The 11,191-nt window shown below is 25.8% G+C and overlaps 1 protein-coding gene across 3 annotated transcripts in view; it reads right to left on the bottom strand.

Annotated features, from left to right (window-relative positions):
* Positions 1–7,969: 7,969 nt before the first annotated feature.
* LOC114125619 (uncharacterized) overlaps positions 7,970–11,191 on the bottom strand; it is a 57,243-nt gene continuing 54,021 nt past the window's right edge. For 2 of the 3 annotated variants that reach the window (XM_027989348.2, XM_027989350.2), the window contains 7 exons: positions 10,956–11,144; positions 10,556–10,884; positions 10,278–10,492; positions 10,004–10,220; positions 9,646–9,930; positions 8,661–8,763; positions 7,970–8,589 (listed from right to left, as the gene is read on the bottom strand). In XM_027989348.2, coding sequence (XP_027845149.2) covers positions 8,434–8,589; positions 8,661–8,763; positions 9,646–9,930; positions 10,004–10,220; positions 10,278–10,492; positions 10,556–10,884; positions 10,956–11,144 — 1,494 coding nt within the window. In that variant the 3' untranslated portion in view covers positions 7,970–8,433. Of the gene's footprint in view, positions 8,590–8,660; positions 8,764–8,833; positions 8,912–9,645; positions 9,931–10,003; positions 10,221–10,277; positions 10,493–10,555; positions 10,885–10,955; positions 11,145–11,191 lie in introns of all 3 variants that reach the window. The other variant, XR_003592533.2, reaches the window with a different exon arrangement.

Below are 11,191 nucleotides of genomic sequence, written 5' to 3'. Positions count from 1 at the left end.
AAAATGCCGATCAATGAATATTATTATTTTACGAGTAATATAGTATTGACAGGTTGTTTCATATTTTAGATATAAATGTAATTTTTCGATGTACCTATATTATCTTCTTTTAACATTTGTGTAATTGCCACAGAATACGAATTGTAGAGTCGTAGATGATGGTCGGTGATAATATTATACGAATGTCACTATGCCAGTGAGACGATTATTGATTTTTCAATTAATTATACGAGTAGGATTAAATGTGAACTGACACCAAATAGTTTTTATTTTTTAACTTTTTTAAGAGTAATATAGAAATAAGTGTAATAATAAGTAATAATAGTGTAATGTTATATATGTATTCTAGACTTTAGTGAACAATTAAATAGATAATAATCGTAAAACCAGGAAGATCACTCTGTTATGTAGGTATAGGCGTATAGCCAGTATAGTTGCATTGAATTACTGTAAAGTGTAATTAATGTGTTAAAACTTACATTTGAATTTTATGATAAATCTTTGTACACGAACATTGATTCTGAGCGGAGATGGTTATTTTATTACTTTTTTTATATTGATATTACTAATTTATTTTTGTATTAGTAATATACTAATATAGATACTTATACATAATAGATTGACGTATTATAGCCAGTTCAAATCGCATTGGCGCATTACATACGGTATATAACTATAACGTGTCGGTGAGATTAGATTGTGATTTGAGGTAATGCGATATAAATTATAAATAGCTTAATTACAAATTACAAGTTACCAAAATAAAAACGATTATAACCGTGTATTTGTGTGAATTGAATACCCTGGTTTTTTCAATAATGTAAAATATTAAATAAAAATGACTTGGAGCATAAGGGTTAAATGAGAGAGATAATTTGAGACAAATTAATACGAGTATTTGTCATGATCAGAGTTGGGATTCTATAGCATTTGCATATTTCTCATTAGATGATTAAAAAATAGCAGAGTAAGCTAAAAATGTGTTTCACGATCTAGAATTCTAGAGAAACCAAATTCAAAATTTTATATTGCATATTTTGTGATCTCTTTTTAGATTTGAGTGCTATTTTTGGACTTTTTGAGATATTTTACTTGTTTACCTGTTTTTGAATCGAAATTGGTTAAATTGTAAACAATTTTATTTTAGCAAATGTGTTTTTAGATTATATATTAATGGTAAAACTATATATTATATCAAATAAAAAAAACGCCTTAGAAAAAAATAACGGCTTGTCTATTATATATACCAATTATATCGGTGGACGTCGAACACTCATTTACGACGTACACAGTTTTGTTGACTAATAACCACATAAAGTTAAAATTCGAGAATCTGGTTAAGCATTTAATAGTTCAATGTAACATTCAAGGTTACCTAACATTTTGGGTAGTTGTAAATTGCGTACTGGGTATATTTTATACATTCGTATAAATTGCGGCCTAGGTATATTTGTTTACATGTTTATATGCCTATCTAAATATTTTTTATTCATACATACATTTTTATCAACTATTTTCAATGTTTTATTTTTCACTTTTCATAACGTCCATTTTTGAAAAAATACACAAGCTAGTAGATTGTAGAGCAACGTTAAAACTTCTGCACAAGAGCTTCGATGAAATGCACATTTGCTGTTAGTGTTAGTACCTACTACCTAGTATTATGTAAGTGAACATATTATCTAGAATCTAGATTGATCAATAGTTATCTTTAAATTGTACAGCCGACCGGAAATCGGAATATCCCAGGCTGCAATTTACGTTTACATTTCAAATATACCCGGAACTCAATTAACGTATGTTTTAAAAGTACCTATACAGGCTGCAATTTACATAGTACCTATCTATAATGACTATGACCTTTTTTGGGAACGCAATTTACAGACTATGAACATTTCGAATCGCTTACATTTTATTTACAATTTATGAAGATAAAAAATTGGTTCATTTTTTTACAGCCTTTCGAGATTCTGATAAGACTATACGAGTAACTAAATGATATCAAAACTTAAGTAACTAGATACTTACCTATAATCATTTGTAAGTGGTTAATTAAAAAATTGCGTTTTATGCATATTTTTAGCACATACCTACTTAGCGTTAGCAATATCTAAGCCCTAAGGTAATATTAAAGCGTATAGGTATTCATTCAATTTTAAAAGCTACAAAATCCCAACCTTGGTCATGATTATGAGATATGTCAGTGCACCATTCCGAAACAAAATTTTCATTATTTTTAGTAGAAAATTTTTAATAATAAATTGGAATTCTGAATCTAAAATTTTACTATTGAATTAATGTTTCAATATTAAGGGTGCTAGGTTGACGTTATAACAAAAACCCAGTACACAAAAATTAAAAATCTACTTTTTATTAGAAAATAAGGCAATAAGAAAATCAAAATTTTTTAAATTTTTGTGAAATAGCCCAAAATATAATTGGCAATAAATTTTATCAAACTCAAGTCATTTCGTGTATATTTTTTTATCAGATTTAACTTCCTGTTTCTCTTAAATCATATATCATATTTTATTAGTATAGGATCTACACATTCTAAACTGTTCCTGCCTATGATATTCTATCTACGTTGTAAGTATTTATATTTTATATATAAATTTAGGTAAGTATTTAATATTTTAATGTTAGAAATTAACTAGTTATTAGATGTAAACAATGCATACAGACAACTCAATATATCAGTATAAAATAATAATAACTTTACAATAATAATTATTGTAAGTTTATTATTATTTTATCATATATCATATAAATATTTATATTGTTATTGATTATTTAATAATAATAATTATTATATATATGATGTATGATAAATTAATATAGGTACCTACTTAAAATAATATAATATAACCTAACCGATGGTCTCCGCTCAAAATCGGTTTTCGTATGCAATTATTTACAATTTAATTCAAATTTAACACAATAATTCAATGATTTAACCAATAATGTGGTCCACTCGAAATCTACTTTAGGTATTTAAAGATTTTTTAGTTTTGATGTATAAAGCTTCTATAATGACGTTAGACCAATATGGCAGTACCTCTAATACTGCAACATTAATTCGAAAGTGAAAATTGTGGATTATAAATTCCAAATTTTATGTTACAAACTATTAAAAATTAGTGACTAATTTTTCTGTATAAAAAAAGGTAGACATTTTTGTTTCGTGGCGTTGAGTTGATAGGGCTATCATAAGGTGACACGGATTAGTGTGGCAGATTACTTTTTGTTTTATCAGTTGAACTATTCTACAATAAAAACAAAAGTAATCCAAAGCAGATTATTTTTCAAATCTATCATCAGAAATGCTGTTATATTTTTGATCTTTTTTTATTAATTTTAATCTCCCAAGAGTACTATCTAGATTCACTTTTCTTCTAGAAAAGATATTTTAGTTAAAAAGATTAAGGTATATTCGCTGTTACTGTCTGTTGTTTGTAGATTGAGCTAGTAATTCGTACTATGCATATAAATATAATAATATATTATTATGGATTTAATAGTGATGAATGATGATAAAAAGTTTAGATGTAAAAAATGATAGTACAATACGTCAATACCATAATATAATATTATAGTACTTATTGTAGGTAGGTAATACTTGCTAGACTAAGAACGTGGCAATACTTTATCAATACCCGATAAGTGTATAAGTATAGGCAATATACTTACTTTGATGTAACTACACTAGGTACGTGTTATACATCGTGCGTTGATAATAATCTTGGAAAATAAATTATTTAGGAATTACTCATATTATGTATATAGTATTATTCTATTCTGTGGTAGTATGTATCTATAATAATGCATTACTCAAGCTTATTGGCTTAAATTTAGATAGAAGATGTTTATATATATTATACACGAACGTCATGAACCATATTTTTAACGAATCTTATTCCCCTATCTATTGCAGTTGTTTTGGCCATAGTTTTAGTGTACAATTTAGTTTATATTACAATATATTACATAGGTAAAATGTTATCAGTGATCATTAGCTGAATCCTGAACGAATGATGTTTCGAAGAAAAAAAACTTTATTACTTAAACCAAATCCACGACATCAAAATGCAAATAACATCATATAAATCCTGTTATGATTTAAAATTTTTTAGTAATAATGTGATAGATATTGTAGTTTACAATAATATAGTCTCTGTATAGAACCTTTGAAAATGTTGGCATTAAACGATCACCTATACCATTTATCCAAATCTTTAATTTATATTACGATTGTATAGATAAAAATATAGAATAGCATTTTAGAAAAATCCAGAATAACTTGTACAAGCATAATATTTCATAATATTTAATTTAAATTGAGGAATATAATAATATTCCGATACTTATAGTCATAGTTTTGTACGGATCAATAAGTGGGTACCTATAGAGTATAAACACTTGTATCAATATGGCATTATACATATTATATTAAACCTACAACAACGATCTATGTAGTCATACAGACGTATGTCGCCTTAAGATTGTGCGTTTTTGTAATTTCATTTTTGGCCTTCATGCATACAATTATTTGCATAAAATAGTTGGTACTGACTACTGAGTAGTTTTTTTTTACAATCTACGCATCAGCTTATACAATACCTAGTATTATTATCTAATATCTGACATCCGCATTTTGATAGTTTTAATATTTAAGGTTAGACTTCGAAAAGAAGCGCGAAACGAAGCGTATACACTAACTACTATAAGGTTATGAAATACGTCTATTATATAAATATAATACAATATATTCCATGAAAAAATTAAAACCGCGGGATTGTTTTGATCAATATAATTTCTATGAACGTTAAATAAGTATCTATGCATAATATAAACGAATAGATTTAGTAATATTAAATTTATGACCATACCAAGCGGAATAAGTATATACACCATATGTCCATATGTCCATATAGGTACCTTAAGAGTTAAGACAAGACGGTTGTGTAGTCTTACCTAATTTACATAAACTTTTAAAGGGTAAACCTAGGAACTCTATATTTTTTGTGGTTTTAAATGAATAATTAGAAGGTTAGTTTATGTACTTACCGATGTCCTGATTACTTCTTTGCATGTCTGTAGGAGTTTATTAGCTTTTTTTTTTTTAAAATTCTGCATGAAAAATATATTTTACTTAATACATTTTGATTTAATAAGGTTTAAAGTCAATAAAGACAAATATTTTGATAAAATTTAAATCGGAAATTGGCTGGTATAGCATTAGACAATTGTTCTCTCTTAATAGTTTCCACTAGTAAATTATTAATGTCTATAAAAATTCCTTATACAATAACTTGCCAATATTCCAAATTGTCAGCTCCAATAGCTTTAAAATGAATACATCAAATATAAAATGTAAGGATATTATGTTATTAACTCTAATAAACTAAGAAAATATATTTATATTTTATACTCATAAAGGGCAATGGTCTAATTGTCAAAGTTGGAATTCAGTATTCAAAATCAATAAAAAAATAAAACATATTTTTCACTTTATTTACATTTATATATCTATATACATGTTTGAATTTTCACGAAGTTGAAGGTCAAAGACTGTCTAATTATGTAATAGTTAAAAATATCAATACATACACACACGTTTGACCTAAATGGCTAAATATCAATCGATTATTATACTAGGTACGCTATAATATCATATTATACCTAGGTAATAAAACATGTCGATAATTTGGTATGGCTTTAGATTTATACAACTGCAAATTGCAATAAATGTTTCGATAATCAAACACTCCAACATATTTTTAAAAACCTTATTGTTTTTGCAATATATACCTATAATAATTATATACAATTGTCTGATCGATATGATTTTATTTGAGCCATTTATTTAATTTGTAACTATAAATAAATACATTAAATTAAATAACATGGTAATTGGTATTTGGTTACATAATAATGTACCTATGTAAGAAACTTGCTACTAAAGCTACGGTCAACATATTACATTTTAATGAAATACAAAAAATTCAAATTAGAATTAGAATAATAAATTATGACTGCCCCTAAAACTCGTGAGCTCAACAGTAATGAAAAACTAAGTGTTTTTAATGCTAATGTCATAATAATAATAATTATTATTAGGTACATAATTGTAGGTATTTTGATAATATCTTTTCATAACCAGGACTGCTGTGAGCATAGTGCGTTCGCATTATTAAGACTTCGTAGAGATAATTTAGTTAGGTAAGTTAAAATATATTTAACTACGATTATATCATACATATTATATTGTACGTAAATTATTATCGAATATTTAAGTTGTTTAGTTTATTAATGCATAATGCATATATATTTTTCAAATATTCTTATTTAAGCAATAACCATGTTTTTTTTTTCTATTTTAATAAGTACCAATTTTTTTTTTATTTTTTTTATTAGACAATATAATAGTTATGATTACTGATAATTGATAAGTGGGTACAAAGTAGTAAGTACAAACAAATTTTTTTATTATTTGTGATTGTTGGCTGTTAAGTGTTGACTACTTGACTCCAAACTTCAAAAAATGTAATTTATATTTATAGGATAAATTATTTTTAGATTGCTATTGCTAATGATGAATAAAATTCATTCTAATGAAAAATGTTGCACACTGATATTGATTGTATTTTGTTACTTAAAACAGAAGGTAGTATTCCTTCTGGCTTCTGCATTACTATACAGTATTTATAGTCTATACCTCATGTAAAAAAAATGTACCAAGTTTTTGCCAAAATTACCAAAAGGATATAACAGTTTGACAACTTTAAAGTTGTAGGACTAGGACTAATTTTGAAATAGTTTTGAATGCTCATTTATTAGTCAAATTTTTATTTTGAAGAATTTTTTTTTTTTAGAAATAAATTTTTTTAATAATTTTTAGTGTTTAATGATGATTAAACAGAATTTTTTTAAAAGCTCGATGTATGATTAGGTTATAAGTAAACCTTAATTATTGTTTTTAGTATATTTTTAAATTCCATGATATATTTAATAAATATATGTACTAAAAATATTAAATTAATTATTAAATTGAAAGACCAAATCCATTTTATTAACTTAAATGGTACTTTTTTGTTATACAAGACTACTTTGTTTTGTGAAACATCATAACTCTATTAATATCTAAGACTACCAAAATTTACTTAACTTTTTCTATTATCATACACCCTATTTTTATTTATATTACCTTATCATATTTAAATTTGAATTCTTTTTGAATTTTTTTAATAAGTAACAAATGTTAAATCTCAGAACACGTTTTACTACAATAATAAATGATTCAGTAGTAATTTCTGAAGGAAATTGAATTTTCATTGTTTTAAAAATGTTGGTGAATTTACATTCTTTTATCTTCTGTTGCCACATAAATTCAGTTAAATATGATTTTAAATGGCGACGTGATATTTTTCGTTTTACCATTTATTTATTTATTTATTTATTTATTTATATTTAGAGTATACAAACAAATGGGTTATGGATTACAATCAAATATTTAATATCAGCTTTTACAAGTTTCCTAAAATTGTATGACCTCCAACTATTTCAATAAATTGTTACATCTTTTTTTATATTAAACAATATTGCACTGAGGAGCGTAAACATGGTTTGATCAGCAACCTAAAAACCATTGTTTAGTTTTCATAACAGTCCTCCAAAAATCCATTGTTGCAGAAGTATTCTGCTTGCATTATTTTTGCGTTTAGTAAATAGACTTTCTTCTATCTCAAAAATAATTACAGCATGAAATGTATTCTAATGTCTAAATATAAGTAATTCTCTTCCATGGACTACCTAAGTAATTAATCAGGTATTTTGTTTTATACTAATTTTATATGCCATGAATTGTCTTATGTAAGCAAGTGCCAAGTATAATATAAGTAGGTAATTATAGCCTAAATACAATATTCAACAATAACTTATCATTAATATAAAATACAATTATTGGATATAAGTATTAAAACAATTTTATTATGGCAATCAACATGGAGTAGGTATTTTAATTTTATAACATCTAAATTGAATAAAAAGTGATAATTTTAACAATAATAACATGTGTGAATCATTTATACATGTTGTTAATTTTCATTATTAACTTAATAAAATAAGATAACAATTATCGAAAGAGACATAATAACTTGAAATTAATATAAATAACACTTAAAGTGAAAAACAAAATATTTGGATTAACTAAAACTAGGTATATAATTTATTTGACATACAAAATATAATTATCGAATACTACTATTTACATGATTAACTAATTTAATTAATAATTAATCATGACTATATGTATAAAATATGTATATATAAAAATTAGCTAATTAATTCTAGTAAAATTAGTCAAGTAAATTATTAAATTTAAATAAAATAACAATAAATTTTAAATTAAGTAAATAACTATATTATAAAAATCTACATCAATGGTTGAGCAAATTTGTTCTTGTTTATCGGATTGAAAACAATAGGTTTGTACATTGAATTTTTATTTTTCATAAATGGTTGTAGAGAATTTATACCGACTATAGAACTAGTCGGAATAATCTTTTCATTGGTAACTTCATTTAATTCCTGATAAAAATAAAAATCACTAATTATATTTAATGCTTATGCAAAAAAAAAAAAATTCTAAAGATATTTACTGTTTTGTTATTTTGTTTTTGCTTTAAGCTTTTTATAATATGTATATAATCAAGATTTATTCCAATGTCGTTGTTTTCTCGATCAGATATTGGACTGGCTGATCTAAAAGGTGCAAAATAAAAACACAATTATTCTACAGTTTTAGATGAAACAAGCAACATTTACTACCAACCTATATTGGTGAAATGGTGACTTGAATATTTGTTGACTAGAATACACACTTAATCCCGAGCTCCATACTTGCTAAAACCTATGTTAGAATTGTTAACCAAAGCATGATAGTAGTTAGTATTTTCATTTACAAAATATTTATTGTTAAGTTTATCGAAGCTCTGTGAGAAGTTGTTGAAATTGTTAGGTTTTTATTTTGTTTGTCAGGAGTAGTCATTAAAGTTTGTAAAAAGCTTTAAAAAATAAAGAAAAATCACTGAAATTTTTTTTAATGATATATTGTGTCTATTAAAATTTGTCTTAAAATCTGTAACTAATTATTATAGTATGGTTATTTTGCTTATATGTAATATAATAGCTAATATTCCTTATTTAAAAAAAATCTATAGTGTTTAATCCCTCTTCCAAAATTCAATATTTCTAATACTTATCCTAATGGTTATATTAGGTTTTGTATAATGGTTTATTATCATAACCCTAATAATTTGAAATTATAAGTCATACTAAATATACATTGTTTAGAGTAAATTAATTTGTTAAAATATGTTCAAAACACAATGATGTCATAAACATTAATATGTTCAACATTTTTATGTCAATATATACTTATTAGTTTTGTTAAATTGTTGTATTATTATTTTGTTTTTGTTAAGTATTAAGTAGGTATTTGAATTAAATAGTCATGCTTTTCAAATTCACTAAGTAGTAGTATATTGTTTTTTTAGGTAATATGTATGTAATTTAACTATTAATTTTAGTCATCTAGTAACTATGGTTTATGGTAAAACTGATATAAGTTAATAATTTATATACCTGCTTCTGTGTTTTGTACGTGAAGTTGGTCGAGTAATTGACACTGACACTTCTGAGTCTGAACTTGCCACAGAATGTGGAAGGGCCCCTTGAGCAAAGTCTCTTCTGTAATTTCCGGATGTTGGTGTTGATGATCCCTTTTCAGTTCCATTGCATTGTTTACGAACAGTATTTGGTGTCACATATACTGGAGTACTTTTAGGCATTTGGTACACAACTTTTGGATGCACAGTTGTAGATTTTTTTACTGGAGTTTCTGAACGATTAATAGGTTCGTGTTCAACTCTAAAATGAATAGCTTAGTTAAATATACTTATTTGTTAATAAATATTTTCAGTAGGTATAAAATAATTTTTACCTGGAAGAATTGAAATCTTTATAATCACGCCTTGACTCTCTAAATTCAGAGAGTACTTGAGTACTAGATGGAAGAGGTTGTGCTGGTTCTCTATCACCTTGTGTTAAGGTATACAGTCTCAACTGTTGACGAATATCTGCCTTCTCTCTTTCTCGTTTTCGCTGAAACTCTTCTTCCACTCTACGCATTGCTTCCATTTCACTAAGTCTTTGACGTTCTATAATTTAATCATATCATTTAAAAAATATATATGAAAGTGCATATCTTTTACTACCTTTGTATTCTGCTTCTTTTGACAATTTTTCAGCAATTTTCTTCCGTTCAATTTGTCGAATTGTACTTTGAAATGCAAACTTTTTACTTGTGGATTTTTTTTGTTTTGTTCTTTCATTCATGTCTGGTAACTCTTCATCTTCCAGGTCGTCTCTTGTGAGATCCTCACATGACTTTGATACAATGGCTTTATTTGGAGACACATTTGTTATATCCCTATGAATTATATTATTATTTAAAAAGAGTTATATTAACAGTTGTTTAGATATTTCAATTTACTTTTGGTATAAATAGTTTAATGATTTATATTCTGGTAAATACATAGCTCGTCTGCCTGCAGCTAAATAAGAAAATTTTGGTAAAGACGACATAGCTAATTCTTCATCAGAAGGTTCTTCTCCATTTTGAGATTCTAGCTGATTCCAATTTTGCGATGGAAAATTGCCAACTAAACCTGATTGATGCAATGAATCTGGTACACTTCTACTTAACACCCAGTTTTCATCTAACTGTGATTTATTTCTATCTGTCGATGTTTTTCCTCTATTTAACTTAGATTTGAAATAACCATGAGATTTAGGTGGGTTCATCGGTGAAAAATCTTCATTCTTTATAGGAGACACAATACATTTTATTATCTTATTACACATAACATATTACTATTAATATTTAAACTCACTAATTGTCCATATCTTTTATCAATTCCTGTACTTTCATCTCTAGGTAGGGATAGACAAAAACTTGGTTTAGCGACTGTACGAGTTCTTGAAAATTGTGTGGTATCCAAACTTTGAGGTGAAACTGGTGCAGAATCCAATCCTCCATCTGAACTTGTTTCTTCCAAGTCTTGCTGTGGAGTCCAAGCGACCTAGAAATTATAATATTATAATTTATGATAAATGAATATTTTTAATG

Source organism: Aphis gossypii, chromosome 1, assembly GCF_020184175.1.
Source record: "Aphis gossypii isolate Hap1 chromosome 1, ASM2018417v2, whole genome shotgun sequence".
Classification (NCBI taxonomy): Eukaryota; Metazoa; Arthropoda; class Insecta; order Hemiptera; family Aphididae; genus Aphis; species Aphis gossypii.
Note: the sequence above shows the minus strand (reverse complement) of the source record. Positions and strands in the feature narration are given on the sequence as shown.